At 35.2% G+C, this 17,570-nt stretch overlaps 1 protein-coding gene across 10 annotated transcripts in view; it reads right to left on the bottom strand.

Annotated features, from left to right (window-relative positions):
* The window catches only part of CCDC18 (coiled-coil domain containing 18), a 103,152-nt gene extending 85,823 nt beyond the window's left edge, over positions 1-17,329 (bottom strand). The window contains exons 1-6 of one of the 10 annotated variants that reach the window (XM_058538540.1): positions 16,296-17,329; positions 14,965-15,143; positions 14,281-14,455; positions 11,805-11,966; positions 7,156-7,262; positions 5,799-5,927 (exon numbers count right to left, since the gene is read on the bottom strand). In XM_058538540.1, the coding sequence (XP_058394523.1) occupies positions 5,799-5,927; positions 7,156-7,262; positions 11,805-11,966; positions 14,281-14,455; positions 14,965-15,098 (707 nt within the window). In that variant the 5' untranslated portion in view covers positions 15,099-15,143; positions 16,296-17,329. Of the gene's footprint in view, positions 1-5,798; positions 5,928-7,155; positions 7,263-11,804; positions 11,967-14,280; positions 14,456-14,964; positions 15,842-16,295 lie in introns of those variants that run through there. The other 9 variants (XM_058538541.1, XM_058538542.1, XM_058538543.1 and 6 more) reach the window with 9 other exon arrangements.
* Between the last annotated feature and the right edge of the window lie 241 nt (positions 17,330-17,570).

Genomic DNA, 17,570 nt, shown 5'->3' with positions numbered 1-17,570 from the left:
CCTTGGCTCTTCCATATCATTTTTAGGATCAGTTCATTAAGTTCAACCAAAAATTCTATTGGGATAATGATTGAAACTGTACTAAATATATAAATTATTTGGGGAAAAACTGATATCTTTATATTAGGTTCCCTTCCAGAAAAATAGTATATACCTCATTAGTTAGATCTTCTTTTAAGACTTTCAATAAAGTTTTATAATTTTCTCCATTGTATTAAGCATGTCTTTTTATTCTCATGTTTTGACATCTGAGGCCTTACTGACCCTAAGAAGGCTGGCTCTCCCAGGGCTAGTCAATTCTTAGAGACAGTAAACTACTCACTTGGGAGTGTACCTTTCATATGAAAAATAATCAATCCAGAGCCCACTCCCCATTCCTCTATCTGGCTCTTACACTCAGGGCCAATATTCCCATGTCCTAATTACCCCAGGACCAGGTACCAGACATCTCAGGACAGCCTTACACTCCAGCCCACTAGACATACTAGACAATCCTAAACCTGCTTACCCTGCCTCAACCATTCTTTCTTGTGGAAACCACAATAAAATCGCTTGTCCACATTTTCCTCCCAACTCCATCTGCCTCCTGACCAACCTTGATGCTTCCCTGTGTGGCTCCCTTGCATCACATGTCACGTCTCCTGTTTCTAGGGATCTGTGAGTTTAAAATCTTCTTCCTTCATGACAGTCACTTTCTTGTCTGTGTGTCTTACCATAACTGATTAAAACAAATCCTGAGTACATTATAAAACCTCCGTTAAGACTGTACAAATCTTCTGTAGATTTTTTTTCTTACTTTAGTTTTTTGTTTTTTTTGTGTGTGTGTGAGGAAGACCAGCGCTGAGCTAACATCTGATGCCAATCCTCCTCTTTTTGCCGAGGAAGATAGGCCCTGGGCTAACATCTGTGCCCATCTTCCTCTACTTTATATGGGACGCTGCCACAGCATGGCTTGATGAGTAGTGTGTCGGTGCACGCCCGGGATCCGAACCAGCGAACCCTCGGGCCACCAAAGCTGAGCACGCGCACTTAACTGCTGCGCCACCAGGCCAGCCCCTTAACTTAGTTTTTATTTTAACTTTTATTGAGTAAAGTGCAGAAGTTTTTTTGTTTGTTTGTGTTTGTTTGTTTATTGCAGTAACATTGGTTTATAACATTGTATAAATTTCAGGTGTACATCATTATACTTCTATTTCTGCATGGATTACATCATGTTCTGATGTTCACCACCCAAATACTAACTACAATCCATCACCACATACATGTGCCTAATTATCCCTTTTGCCCCCCACTCTGGTAACCACCAATCCAATCTCTGTCTCTATGTGTGTGTTTGTTGTTGTTATTATCTACTACTTAGTAAGTGAGATCATACGTATAAGTGAATGAATTTTTGTATATGTATATACCCACATAACTACTATCCAGACCAAATACAGAACATTTGCAGTACCCAAAAGTCTCCCTCGTGCACCCTCCCAGTCAATATTCTTTACCCCAAAAGGTAAGCACTATTTGAACTTTTAACTTCATATATTAATTTTGCCTATTTTTGATTTCTTATGGAAATATACAGTATGGTTTTGCATCTGGCTTCTTTTGCTTAACATTATATCTGTGATATTCATCCATGCTGTTAAACAGCCATAGTTGCTCTTTTTCACTGATGCATATATTTCATAATGTGAATATAACACAATTTATTTATTGATTGTATTGTTGATGAACATTTAGCAATTATGAATGAAGCTACTTTGAACATCGTTGCACATGTCTTTTGATAAATACAGGCATTCATTTCTGCTGAAGTGGATGCTAGATCACAGGGTGACTTATGTTTAGCTTTAGAAGATACTGGCAAATAGTTTTCCAAAGTGGTTCTACCAGTTTACACTACTACTAGAAATATATGAGAATTCCAGTTGCTCCACAACCTTGCCAAAACTTGATATTGTGAGTCTTTTTCATTTTAGCCACTGCAGGCCATAACGGGCCTGTTTCCTTTTGCCATCATCATTGTTTTGATTGGTTTACTCTCTTGTGGGCAAATTTGTAACTATTAATTCATTATCTCTAATGGCTATACATCCATCAGGTTTTCAATTTATTCTTAAGTTAGTTTTGTTAAGTTACATTTTACTGGGAAATCGTTTATTTAGTCTAAGTTTTCAAATTATCCTCCTAAAATGGTTCATAGTACTTGGTCTTATTTCTTAAACCACAGATAGCTAAATCTGTAATTTAGGAGTCCTTTTTCAATTCCAATATTGTTTTTTATGCCTTGTCTGATACCCATTATCTTGGTCATTGTGAAAAGAACCAGATTTAGGTTTTGGTAATCCTCTCTACTGTTTCTTTGTTTTCCATTCATCCATTTCACTCTTATCTTTATTAGTTCATTCCTTCTATTTTTCTTTTGATGTTCTTTCTTCTGATGACCTTTTCCTGACTACATAAATTGAATGTTTTAGTTCATTCATTTTCAGTTATATATAGTATTAATATACTCACAGGAGGCTAAAAATTTTCCTCTAAGAATATCTTTGGCTGCAGGCGACAAGCTGTGATATGAAATATTTTTTATATCACTCAGTTCTAAAAGTTTTCTAATTTTCATCATATATTTTTCAATGGCCCATGAGTAGCAAGAAGGCTGGTTTTAAATTTCCAAATATACATGATTTTATTCTAATTTAATTGTACTGTGGTATGAGAAGGTGATATATATGCCATCAATCTTTTGATGTTTGTTGAAACTCATTCTTTCTGGCAAAGTGAGGTAACAGATTAGAAATGTTCTAGAAGTGCTTGAAAGAACGTGAACTCTCAAATTGTTGGGTAAAGGATTCCATATATACATCCATTAGATCAATATTATTGTCATTCAACACTTTACTTTTTTGTTGCCTAATCTAACAATTCCTAGTAAATGTGTAAAAATTTTACCTGTATGATTCCAGATTTGTTTATTTCTACTTTAAATTTTGTTATTTTCTTTACAGTAGTCTCCCCTTATCTATGGGGAATACCTTCCAAGACCCTCAGTGGATGACTGAAATTAGATAGTACAAAACCCTATATATACTATGTTTTTTCCTATACATACACATTTGAGGTGTGATAGCAAAACTAGCATGAATTTCTTTTTCCTTCTTCACAATTTCACAGATAAAAGATTCTTACCGTAGATCCAGCAACCTAGGTATATGATTTTTTTTCTTTCTTAAGTCGAGAACTTTCACCTTTTCACTTAAAGGAAGCATTTTACCACTTCCCTTTGGCATATCTGAATTGCCAGCATTACTACTCTTGCACTTTGAGGCCATTATTAAGTAAAATAAGGGTTACTTGAACACAAGCACTGTGATACTGCAACCATCGATCTGATAACCGAGATGTTAGTGACCAACGGTTGGGTAGCAGTGTGGATACGTGGATAAAGTATGTGGACAAAGGGATGATTCATGTTCCAGACAGGACAGGGCAGGAAGGGGAGGATGGAGTGGGACAGTGAGATGGTGTGAGATTTCATCATGCTTTCAGAATGGTGTGCATTTTATACTTATGACTTGTTTACTTCTGGAATTTTCTTTTTAATATTTTTGAAGCACAGTTGACCACAGGTAACTGAAACCTCAGAAAGCAAAATCGAGGATAAAAGGGGACTACTGTATATATTTGGGGACTAAATTATTAGATACATATAAGTTTAGAATCTTCATAGCTTCCTGCTTAAATGTTACTTAAACATTATATAAGAGTCATTTTCAACTCTAGTAACGCTTGTTGTACTTAAATCTATTCTGTGTGATATTAATATAGCTATATCTACTATGTTTTGGTGACTATTTGCCTGAAATATTTCTTTCCACCCCTTTACTTTCAACTTTTCTGTGTCCTTATGCTTTAGGTATGTTTCTTATAAACAGTATAAAGCTAAACAATCTCTGCCTTTACACTGGCTTTTTAATCTATTCTGATTAATGTTCCATACCCAAAAGAATATCTTTGCAAAGGTTTCAATCTGTCAATTTCAGAATGCCAATATTCATTCCAGTTCTTCAAAAAGCTCCAAGAATCTTTCTTCATGTCACACCTCTACCTAAAAATCTCAATTGCCTATTTATACCCTCCAGGTTAAAATACAAATCCTTGGGTATAACACACAAAGCCATTTACAGTCTAGACCAAGTCTGTCTTTCTTATCTCATTTCCTACTACACCTATTCATTTAAAAGTACATAAAACTCCTCAGTCTTCAGCAATGATGCTCTTTTTCTTTTTCTTTTTTTTTGTGAGGAGATCAGCCCTGAGCTAACATCCGCCAATCCTCCTCTTTTTTTGCTGAGGAAGACGGCCCTGGGCTAACATCGGTGCCTATCTTCCTCCACTTTATATGGGACGCCGCCACAGCATGGCTTACCAAGCAGTACTTCGGTGCGCGCCCGGGATCCGAACCAGCGAACCCCGGGCCGCCGCAGCGGAGCGCGCGCACTTAACCGCTTGCGAGCAATGATGCTCTTTTATACTTCAAAGCCTTTGCACATGCTGTCCAGAAGGTGCCCATCCCTGCTTATTTACCTTGTGAAAGCAAAGTCAATACTCTACCCTAAACATCATCTTTTATGTCAGTTTTACAGAGAGAACTAGTCGCTCTTCCCCTGTACTTTTTCTTAGCTATATTATGAAGCTAGTTTCATGTATTATTATCTTACTATTTTAAACAACCATGTACAAGAAGTTTATCTGAATAAGTAAAGTCTGAATTTCAAAATATTTAACCACACAGTTTACACTTTCAATAGCTACATTTGTTAGTGTTTACTATTTAAGAGACACTTTACATTTCTTTTTTCATTTAACCCTCACATCAAGACAATATTGTCTTAATTTAATGGATGAACAAACTGGGGTTCAAGAAGGTTAAATAGATGGCCCAAGGTAAAAAAGCCATTAAGAGCTAAAATCTGGCTGTTTGACTCCAAAACCTAAACATTTCCACTAAGTAATATTACCTACCAAACATATATTGTAACTTGAACTAGACTAACCAAATGCTGTTAAGAAAATGTTCTTCTAAGCCCACCTTAATGAAAAATGATTCATAGATGGGTTTTGAGTGGTTTTCAGAAATTTAAATGCACATGCAAACAAATATTTAACCTATTTATGACAACTTCTTAAAAAATACTTTCTTTGTAATCTTGTATCATAGTATAAAATTTTTAAATATATTTTTTGTTTTAAAAGAACATAAAAATACAGGTTATGATTTCACCCCATGTAAAAGCTGTTATAATTATACTATTGTAAAATCTCATTATTTTAAACTAAAACATTTTAAATCTTTCTTAGTTTAAAAGTTAACTGACATTCAAACCTAATGGTTCCTTGGTCAAGGCTACCTACAAAACTTCACCTTAATACATGGTTTATATAAAACAGATATTTTTGAATGACTTTTGTATTCCTAAAGGAAGACCCACCCACACTTTCTCATGAATTTTATGTAGGTCATGCAACTTAATTTCAGAAATAAGTAAATATTATTACATTGATAATCATTATCAGGCTTCTAGAAATTAATTCCAACCCAGAATGCCAATAACATAAAATCTACACATGAAAATTTTAATGGAAAATGAAAAAAAATTAATGGACAAAAAAGAACATTAAGTTATTCTACTGCCAAATTTCTGAAATTTTTTCACTTCAAAAATTAGCTAGAATTTTAAATAGGTAATATATTCCTTGTTTTTCCCTCAATAAAAACAATTATTTGCTTTAAAAACACATACCTCTTTCCTTGTTTACTTTGCTCAAGTAAGTCCACCTTCAACTTTATACATTCCTCTTGGGATTTTTGCAAACTCTGTTCCTTTTCAATCACCATTTTCTGGCTCTGCTCTAATTTATCTTCTGCCTCTCTATAGAATAAAGGATATTTTTAAAACGCTATTAAGGAGATTATTCCAGGTATGCAAGAATAGCTCAATATTAGGAATTCTACTGGTTAAATCACTGAATTAAGAGAAACAAATATTTAATAAGAGATAGAGAAAAGGTATATTCATCACTTGTCAACTAAGAGTTTTTAAAAGGAATAAAAGAATACTTCCATCAAATGATAAATATATCTGAAATAACAGCTTATATCTTATTTCACAGTCAGATACTAGAAGCATTACCATATAGTTGAGAAACTAGTTAAGAATGACTGCTATGACCACTATATCCAGTGATTTTTCTGTCAGGTGCAAAAGCAAAAATGAAAAAGTAATAAGTATAAATTTTGGAAAGGAAAGACAAAATTTCTTTTTTTGCTGATGATATCATTACCTACTTGGAAAATCCAGGAGAATCAAAATGAAACATTATTAGAATAAAAGAGTATGAAAAATAGTCCAATTATAAAATAATTACATTATAAAAAAAGCAGTAGTCTTCCTATATACTATCAAAGAACAGAATGAGAACACATTCACAACAACCAAAAATATAAAACACCTAGGAAAAAACTTAAAATAATATATGTATTACAAAGAAAATTACAAAATTCTGATGGTCATGAAAGACGACTTTAGCGTGCATCAGAATCATCTGCAGGACTTGTTAAAACACAGATCGCTGGATCCCACCTCCCAGAGTCTGTGATTCAGTAAGTCTGAGATAGGACCTGAGATTTGCATTTCTAACAAGTTCCCAGATGATGCTAATACTGCTGGTCCCAGAACTGTACTTTGAGAATCACTGAAATGGAATAATGTGCTATTAGGATGCATATATTTCTCATTTTATTCAAAGCAAAAGAGGAAGATAAATTATAAAGTGCCTGATTCCTTGTATTTTATTTCTTGAACTCTCATTGAAGGACTGAGTATAATCACTATGTAAGGCAAGAAATGAACTAGTTCATATTTAATAAAAGCATGTAAATAAGCATCTCAGCTTAGATTTAGTCTTTTTCAGCCCTCATATACCGCATGCATCCTGCCGCTAAGAAGAGTTCTCACGGACTGAAAACAGATTCAACACATTCTAAGACAGTCTATAGGCCACTACAGATTTATTAGGCTGAGGGACAAGATTTAACAAGATACATCAAAAAATAGAAGTAGGAAGTAAAAAATTTAAAGCTATAAAAAGTATATTTACCTCAAAACTTTATCTTGGGCTGAAACTTCTGCTTCCAAATTTATAATCTGTTCTTCTAAGATTGGCACATTGGCTGCCCGTTGTTGAGCAGATTCAAGCATAGAAACCTAAAACAAAAAACAACTTTTAGAGCACTTTATTTCAGAAAATAGTCTACTTGGTCCTCAGTTTCTTTTAGTGTTTGATGAGGGGGTTCAACAGAACTCTCCACTCATTGGCCAAATGTGAAGCTCATCATCTCTATTCCTTTGATCAACATTTACATGGGCATGTCATCATCACAAGCCAGTCTCAGCATGCAAGCTCCTGCCACTAACTTCAATTTAATATCCCAGATAACTGGTTAGCTACTGGGGGGAGATAACTGGTTAGCTATTTGGGGGGAAAAAAAGAATCTCTACTGACACCATCTAGGAAGATAAATTTCATATAAATTAGAAAAATAAATATAAAAGACCAAATCATAAAAAATTACATAAGAAAATACTTATTGAATCTCTTTATAATTTAAAACCTAATTTTAGAATACACGCTTACTAGAGAAAGCCTAGAAAATACAGAAAAGCATAGTAATCCTACAACCTGGAAAATAAAAAGAGTATAGCAGGGTGGGAGTCCACAACCTAAATGGTGTCTGGAAGAGAATATCAATAAGAGAATTATCCCTGAAACAACAAGTATGAGGTACAGCAGAGCGCAGGGAGGAGGTCCCGGATAGAAAACCTGGGATATAGTTCAAAATCTCTGTTGATAAGTCAACCCTCCTTTTCCCAGAACACCAATGGTCAGGTGATGGCCTACGAAGAGATAGAAAGCTTGTTATGTAGAGAAACTGAACAGGAAATGTTTGGGACTCTGGGACACTATGTAGAATTATGAGCAGGGATGAGATAGAGTTATAAACAAAGGGATTAATATAAAACTGCTTCCAGCTTCCTACTCCATCTCATTTAGGGCCAACTCACTGGTGGGAAATCAAAGGATTCTTTGCTGAAGAAATTCAACAGCTCCAAAGAAAGAGACTTGACACACTGATTGGATGGGGTGGGAGGTGTCTCCCTACAAAAGAGCCATCTCCCCAACCATCACCAACAAATGAAGCCCGCTGGAAAACAAACTTTACAGAGCTTCCAAATAGTATTTAAGTGCCTTTCTCTTAAATATAATAGCCAAAACACTAATGTCTATAAAAACCTTCAAACATTAAAGTGAGAGGCCAAACAAAAGAAAAAAGCAACCGGCAGCAAGCAAGGTACACACACACACAAAAAAATATCATTAAATATTCAGAAAACTAAGAGAGGATACTGCATCTGGATGTTATTAAATACAATGCAAACAATCAGAGAATAGGAAAAAGGTCTGGAAAATGAAAAAAATATGACAGCCAAAATAAAAGATTCAATGAAAACGTGGATGACAACATTGAGGAAATCTCCTAAAAAGTATCATGGGAAGACAAGGAGATGGAAAATACCAGAAAAAAACTTAAGAGATTTAGAGGACCAATTCAGGTGATCCAACACTCACCTAATAGGAAAGATAGAAGAAAGAAAACAGAGAGAAGAAAATTATCAAAGTGATTACATAAGAAAAATTTCCAGGACTAAAGGACACAAGATTCCAGCCTGAAAGGGTCCTCAAGTACCCAGCACAATGGGTAATAAAAGGTCTATTCAAAGACACCTTATTGTGAAATTTTAAGACACCAAGGGAAGATCCTAAAAACCACCATAAATGGAAAAACAAATGGGAAAAAAAAAGATTACATGCTAAGAAAGTGATTCACAATGGCATCAGACTTTTCAGAGAATCATTGGAGGACAGAAGACAAGAAAGCAATGTCCTAAAACTTCTGAGGTAAAATAATTTTCAACCTAGAATTCAATCAAGTGTGGGGGAGAAATTAAGACATTTCAGACAGGCAAGGAAGCTTCTGGAAAATATGCTCCAATTAAAGAAAGAGGAAACCAAGAAAGACATGGGATCCAGGAAACAGTAGAGCCAACCTAGAAGAACATCAAAGAGCAGTCCCAAGGGGGCAATAAGCTCAGAAAGAACAGGATGCCAGGTTCCAGGAGTGTAACTACAAACATTGCCAAAAGGTAAATTATGAATATATTAATTGGTACCAATGGAGAATTTCAGCAAAAGATTTCCAATAGTGGCATTTATGCAACATCAAAATCTGAGTCCTGCCCTAAAAAAAGCAGCCTCCCTAAAAAACATTTTATTAGGCAATTTAGAAAATGCTGGGCCGGCCCCGTGGCTTAGCAGTTAAGTGCGTGCACTCCGCTGCTGGCGGCCCGGGGTTCAGATCCCGGGCGCGCACCAACGCACTGCTTCTCTGGCCATGCTGAGGCCGCGTCCCACATACAGCAACTAGAAGGATGTGCAACTACGACACACAACTATCTACTGGGGCTTTGGGGAAAAATTAATTAATTAATTAATTAAAAAAAAAAAAAGAAAATGCTGAGGGTCAGCCCCGGTGGCCTAGTGGTTAAGTTCAGCACGCTCTGCTTCAGCGGCCCTGGTTTGGTTCCCAGGTTTTGGTTCCCAACACTTGTCTGTCAATGGCCATGCTGTGGCAGTGGCTCACACAGAAAATAGAGGAAGATAGGCAACAGATGTGAGCTCAGGGCGAAGCTTCCTCAGCCAAAAAAAAGAAAATGCTGAGATGGGAAGTAAAATACAAATATCCATCTTACTACCTAGAATAACTAACCACTGGTGTGCTATATGCTAAAAGAAAGGAACAAAATGCCCTTAGTTCAGTACTTATAGTAAAACTCTCTTACTATCTCTTTGACTTTAAATAATTAAGCCTCTATAACTTTAAGAAGTGATTGATTAAAAAAATTAAAACATAATTAATAAACAGAAAAAGTGAATAGACAAATCACAAAGAAACCTAAATGGCAAAAAATACACTGAAAAGGTAAACTTCAAGAGAAATCAAGAAAAGTAAAACAATACTTTTCCCTCAAAGAAATAAAAAAAATGTAGAAATGTAAAAAAAAAAAAATTCAGTAGAATACTGAACGTAGACAGAACACAGTAAATGCCCGAAAAAATTCTTTCCCTATGATTTGGTCATTCTGGAAATCTATCCTAGAAATAATCCCAAACACCAAAAAAGTTTTATGTTCACTGCAGCATTTTTTTCTCGTTAGGCTGGAATTATCCCTAATAGTACTTTGTTTCTTTTAAAAATACAAAAGGAAAAACAAGATCTCCCATAACTCTACTACTTAAAACAATATGTTTATAAAAGTAAATGGTGAAAGCCTCACTATGACCTTCCAATCCCTCTCAAAGTTATAAACAATAGCCTGGAGCATAATCTTTCTGTCTTTCTATGTCATATGGATATCTATATACATACACACAAACATACAGACACGTGCTCTTTTTATAGAAAGCAAAACTGGGATCAGTGTGCATGTGTTGCTCTGTAATGTTTTTCTACTACTTAATATATTAAGTAACAGTTTTTGGGTGCTGACTCTGTGTAGACAAAGTTGTAAGTGCCTTTTCGCATATTATATCATTTAAATCTCACAATGTTCCATAAAAGTCAAACAACTTTGCATCTTAGTAGTGATATATTTACCTCAAAAAAAAAGGTTTTGTAGCAAACATATGAACATATCATAATTTACTTTACCATGTCTCTATTATTGGACATTCTGGTTTCTTGTAATTTTTTGTATAATAACTAATCATACAGGGCCGGCTCCGTGGCTTAGCGGTTAAGTGCGTGCGCTCCGCTACTGGCGGCCCGGGTTAGGATCCCGGGCATGCACCAATGTACCCCTTCTCTGGCCATGCTGAGGCCACGTCCCACATACAGCAACTAGGAGGATGTGCAACTATGACATACAACTATCTACTGGGGCTTTGGGGAAAAAAAAGGAGGAGGATTGGCAATAGATGTTAGCTCAGAGCCGGTTTTCCTCAGCAAAAAGAGGATTAGTGTGGATGTTAGCTCCGGGCTGATCTTCCTCACAAAAAAAAAAAATAAATGACTAATCATACAGCCAAAAATAGGAAATCACTTTAGGGGAGCTTTAATTAAATTATGATATAATCACATAAGGAAACATAATGCTACCATAAAATATGATCATTGGAAAATATGATCATTGGAAAAGCTGAGTAAATGCATCAGAAAATGCTTAGACTATGTATGAAACAAAAAACATAGAAAAAAAGAAAACCATTCTAACAGTCTGGATTCAACAATGTAATAAACCAACAAAGTAGGTTCTAGATGATGGAAGCTGGGTGATCTTTCTCCCTATTCCTTTTTCTAGTTTTAAAGTTTTCAACGAGAAGATATTATTTTAAAAAGGAAGATAAATAAGCTATATTTCCTTGGTACAAAAAGTAAAACCACATAAATTGGCAATCTTAAGATTTTAACAAGCTCTGACTTATCTAAATGCACAGACTATACAAGTTCCCTTAAATGGTTTTCAGATATTAAATTCATATAAAATTGATTCTGCTGATATTATATTATCATAATTAAAGTTATTATACATAATACATTAAGGCAATACAAGGAATATTTTTCCAACTATAAACCTTAAAATGATTACAATTATTTTCTGTTGGCATAGTCACCACTTCAAGAAACATACTTTTGCTCTTGACTGTGTTAATTCAAAGTGGACAGATTCTATTTTAGTCATTAAAGAATGATTCTGTGAGACCAAACAAGCATTCTGTTGCCTAAGTTTATTAAGTTTCTCTCGCAGACTTTTGATCTCCTGATCCATGGGGGTAGAGGATGAAAAAGACATCTGAAAAATGAAAAAGAACAATCTATTTTAGATTATTTCATTAAGCATTACATGTAATTAATGGAAAATGATGAACAATTATCAATAAAGTGACTAAGTAGCTCAGAAAATGAGTTAAGATAGTTAGTGAGTGTTGGTGAAGATACGTGGGACAATCAGCGCTCTCTCCTCCACTGTTGGCGGACATGTACATAAATAAGTTCAGCTTGGAAAACAATGGTACACTTTGGAAAAGTTGAACTTGCTAAGACTCAACAATATTACTCCTGGCTATAAATCTGATAGAAACCTTTGTACTTTTGCACCTGAAGATCCACAAATATTCATAGCTACATTGTCCATAAGAGACAATAAATGGAAAGAACCCAAATGTCCACCAACAATGATATGGATAATGGATAAATTATTCTTTAAACTATACAAATATTTCTATTATACTCTTTTGAACATACATTTTTATAATAAATTATTTTATTTTCAGGAGGGTTAAGGTTTCAAAACATGATTTCTTTAATTTTTTTTAATAAGTAATATATTTACACAATTCAAAAATCAAAACTATATATAAGAAAAAGTATACACAGAAGTCTCATTCCCATCTTTGGTAGGTAGGTAACCATTTTTATTAGTTTCTTGTTTATAAATTTTTATATAACACCGATTATACAGCAAAATATGGGAAATCACTTATATAGGAGAGTTATTATTAAGTTATGGCCTTAAGTAAACCTAGTCTTCTAGTGTTTTCACATGCATATATAAGCAATACAAATTATCCAACCTCCACACTTCCTTGTGCAAAAACTAGCATATTATATATATCATTCTGCACCTTGCATTTTTTTACTTGAACAATATATCTTGGCAATCTCTCCACAGTCAATACAGTGAGAAACTCCTTTTTTCTTTTTCCCCTCAGCTGTAGTTTCCATTGCATGTTTATACAACCAATCCCCTACTACTGGACACTTGAACTATTTATAATGTTCTGTTATGACAAACAATGCCTCATTTTGTACTTGTGCAGGTGTACCTGAAGGTAGTTTTCCAGAAATAGGATTTCCAACTAGTCAAGGGTAAATGCATTTGAGACTTTGGCAAACATTACCAAATGCCTCTCCATAGGGGTTGTATCAATTTGCATTCCTACCAGAAATTTAGGAGAGTGCCTATTACCCCCTAATTTCACCAACAAAATACAGTGTCAAACATCTGGATGTTTAACAATCTGATACATAAGAACTGGTAACTATAGTTTCATTATTGTGAATTTCTCTTATTATGAGTGAGATTGAACACCTTTTTATTCGTTTGAAGATCACTAATTTCCTTTTCCATACATATCTTTTGCCCATTTTTCTATTGGGTTGTTGATCTTTTCTTCTTTCTAAGAGCTCTTTACATATCAAAGAGATTAGCCCTTTACCTTTAATAGGCATTACCAATATTTTTTCCCCTCCAATTTGTCATTTGTCTTTTGATTTTGCTTAGGGTAAAACAGAATAATTTCAACTAAGGCACATATATATAAATAATCAGCAATTTGAATTAGAATAGTCATCAAATCTCCCAGAATTACACAATCTTTGTAGACATGGAATTTGAATTCATTTTCTAAAATCTAAGCTCATTATAGCTTCCTTACAAAAAGAAAACCTCTCAATTGTTGGCTTTCTGAAGTGGGAAAAGCAAATTTTTATCAAAAAAGATTATGATGTACATATGCAACCACACGTGTATACATGTGCGCTGGTGGGGGTAGGGGAGGTAATAAACAACAGGAAAAAAGTGGAAAAGGAGATAAAAAGGCTCAGTAAGGAAGAGAGGTAAACACAGGGAGATAGATAATATGACTAAATAAAACAGAGGGAGAGAGAGAGATTGAGTTCCAGACCAGGAAAGATGCCTAAGATCATACACAAAATTTAGAGACAATGAAAGGAGAATAGTGCCATGCAATTACATAGCACCTGATCTAGGCTAAACAGTAAGTATACTTTAACCACTTAATAAATAATTGATTACCTATTATGTACATGGTACAGTAATTTACTTCAGAAAACAAGACATTTAATTGCAAAAAGTAATAAATACAGAAGTTTATAAACAGAGTAATACACCAAAATAACTACTTTCTTGTTAGGACATATTAAGAACTATTATATTTAAATTCAATGAGTCTTGAGCACTATAGTAAAAGACTATAGAAAACACGAATAAGGCATTTAAAGAAAAGACTCAAAGAAAAAGTATTTTAACTAGACAGGTCTAAAACTACAACTACTTTTAAGTAGAGAGATCTAAAAACAATAACCTTCTCTCTTGGCTTTTTTTGAAAATCAGTATTGCTACTGGGCATTTTACAAACTTTTTTATAAGGTGAGTGATTCAAAAGTCCAAGCTGGCTAGGCTGAGAAAGATCTTCCAGAATGAGCCTTTCAGACCTTGAGAGATTAGAGGCATAATCAGAATTTTCACTTGGACTAACACTAGAGAAAAAAGAAAAAATACATTTTAGTTCTTAGATAGTTTAAGTATTCACTCCAAATTTCTATACATTAAGTAAGAAAGCAGAAAGGAAAGCACCTGAAATGCTGCTGGAAATCAGATTTACAGTTATGAACTAAGGGCAATGTTTAAACTAAATTTTTAAATAAACCATAATTAGTTTTAAACTAGCAATCCATGTATTTCTAGAGCCTTTATGCTAGGATTACTTAAGATTCAAAAAACAGTCATAATAATAAAAGATTAATTAGGCCCAAGCATATATTTTATACTGAGTCCTAATTTATTAAAGGTATTTTCTTAATATGTTAATGCTTCTCTAATATTTCTACTTTTTTCCTAAACTGAGAGTTATATTCAAAACTATAGAACATTATTTTCTATTCTAGAGACATATTAGAAACACAATATATAATGATGAAATTCATATATTTTACATTCATAAATTAAAGTCATACTCTGAATTCTATATGTGATTTTACTTACTTACCTGGATAATTCTTCCCCTAAATTCTGCAAACTCCATTCTGTTATCTTCAGTTCATGTCTTAAGGAAGCAACATTTGCAAGCAAACTTTCTTCTTCTTTGTCTTTATTATAGTAGTCTGGTGAACTAGATTCCATTTCTTAAAAGAAGAAACGCATTTCTTGCACCTTGCCTGAAAGAATCTGTGGTGTCAGCAAAATACTCTCACTAATAGAATTTAACTCATTATTTTTCTACTTCAAATGTTGTGAAATCTTTCACAGTGATTTAAAACAAAACAAAACAAAAAACCCAGTAGCAAAGAATTTCTCTGAAGTGTAAAGCCATAATGGAAAGTTCGACAGAGTTTCAATGAATCAATTTTTCATTATAGCCAGGGTGTAGTTATTTCAGTTCCCCTTTTCTAAGCACGTTTAACCTAACAACTGTGTGAACTAAGTATTTTTATTCCATGTTAAAGATGAAGAAACTAAGAATAAGACAAATTAAATAACTTGCTCAAGGTCATACAAACTGTAAACGGTGGAACCAAGATTTGAACCTAGGTCATCAGGATCCAAAGACCTTTTACTTAAGTCACACTGTTATTTTCTAATTTATTAGAGATCAATTTCAATATGAGGTGTTTGAACTTACATCATAACTCTACAAGCTCTGAACATCTGATAAAATTGGTATCATTACAGTCATTGATTTTTTTTAAAGGCAATTTATTACTAGATAAAAGATATCCCATTCTCTCATTCACACTGGTTATAAAATTTAAAAAACACTCACATTCACATCACAACCACAGAGATCAAAATGACATTTAGCATGTTAACTCAGAAATATATGAAGAAAGCTTGTTTCTTCAACTGATGAGTATCTCTAGGGTTGTGAAATTCTCTACTAAATTCCTTTGCATAAAAAAATCGTGATAAAGGGCCACATTTTCTTATTAATAATTAATACATATAATTATTATGTAGTAAAATACATATTATTAATAATTAACACAATAAAAACTAAGGATTTATAATCTCTACTACTTCTGTAGATCTTTCTGCATAATCTTAAAATTACATTCCTGTTTCAGAACCCATTTACCTTTGTCATTGTAGCATCCCTCTTTCATCACCCTTCTAGAATTCTGACATCTCAAGCTCCAAAAGGTTAGGAGTCCTGTGTATTATGTTCAGGACTGTAAGACACTTAGAGGAGCTCTATATTTTCAGTGAATAAATGATTCCTCAACTGCCCTTTCTTTCCCTCATCTAGCTAAAATAGTACGACAAATTTATTCCCCACTCAAAATTTCTCAGATGTAAGGAGATTAAAAAGAAAATTCTCACCTTATTGGAAGGAAATATGGCAGGAAATTAAATGAGAAGCTATGCAATCATAGGGAAAATGTTTCTACCCTCTTTCCCCTTTTGTTTCCACAAATTGGCTTCTGCTTAAGTGAGAAGTCTCTCCTAGACAAAAGTCAACGGATCAGGTCCCCATTCTGCTTTATCTTTTCAACATCTCTAGCTTCGACAGGGTGGTGACGGAAAAAAGGGTAAAGAAAATTCGAATAAACTCTAAAATGTCATTCGATATTATGTTTCAACTAAATCAGGTTTTCTAGCCAACATCTTCTGTGTATTTTACTGTTAACAATTCTCTAGCCCTTCTGAAGTATCAATGAATACGTTTGATATTCAAATATTTTCACTTTCCTATTGGACCACTTACTGTCAAATGAAGATTCCTCCTCCCTTCAACTTAACAGTAGTTATAAAAGTCTACCTTCATTGCCTGTACATATGTGGAAAAGGACATCATGCTACCTACAGGGCCGGACAACGACATATTTTGGCCCTAATAACAATGTGTTTGAAGCTGTCCACATGCACACCTATCACACCAAAGAACAAGTGTGATAGCCCTGTATGTAACAGGACGGGCTGTAGTCGAAAAAGATTCCTCATTTTGGAAGAGATCATAGGTTCTGTCCTGTCTCAAGTAAGCTCAATTTGACAGAATTGATCCTACGTTCATCTGGAATAAGCGGAGGAAAACAAGACACCTTCCTCTAGGATTTTTCCTCAACTAAAACACAACCCTGCAGAGCAGCGTGCGCGGCAAGGACCAGACGAAGCGCGTCCGAAGGTGCGGGGAGAGAAATGAACAAAACTCCCCACGTAGGCCAGTTGCCACCCTCCAAGGAGCAGTCGCTCACCACCCAAGTTGTGGCTGGGAGAGAGCCCCACCCGACGACAGTGCACGCCGCGCTCTCGTCTGCGTTCGGAAGCCTCGGACCCTCCTCCCGGCCTCGGGCGTGAAAAAGCCAGACACACCACGCGGGGAGCCAGCGAACCCTGACTTTCCCGAGCTCGAACCGCCGCGTTAACCGTTGGGGGACGCGCCTCCCCGGCCCCAGCCCCGCCCCCCGGGGCAGGCTCTGCGTGGGGCGACGCAAGAGGCGCGGGGCCTCTCGGGGATCGTAGTCTGCGAACACGGCGGAGCCCGCTCGCTCGGAACTACATTTCCCATAATTATTCCCACGACGCCTATTGGTGTGGGGGAAGCCATGGGAACTTGCAGCCGTGTGGGTGTGAGGCGGTCCGCTCACACGCCGGACC

This window comes from Diceros bicornis, chromosome 4, assembly GCF_020826845.1.
Source record: "Diceros bicornis minor isolate mBicDic1 chromosome 4, mDicBic1.mat.cur, whole genome shotgun sequence".
Taxonomy (NCBI): Eukaryota; Metazoa; Chordata; class Mammalia; order Perissodactyla; family Rhinocerotidae; genus Diceros; species Diceros bicornis.
The sequence above is the reverse complement of the archived record's forward strand: the minus strand, read 5'-3'. Positions and strand labels throughout refer to the sequence as shown.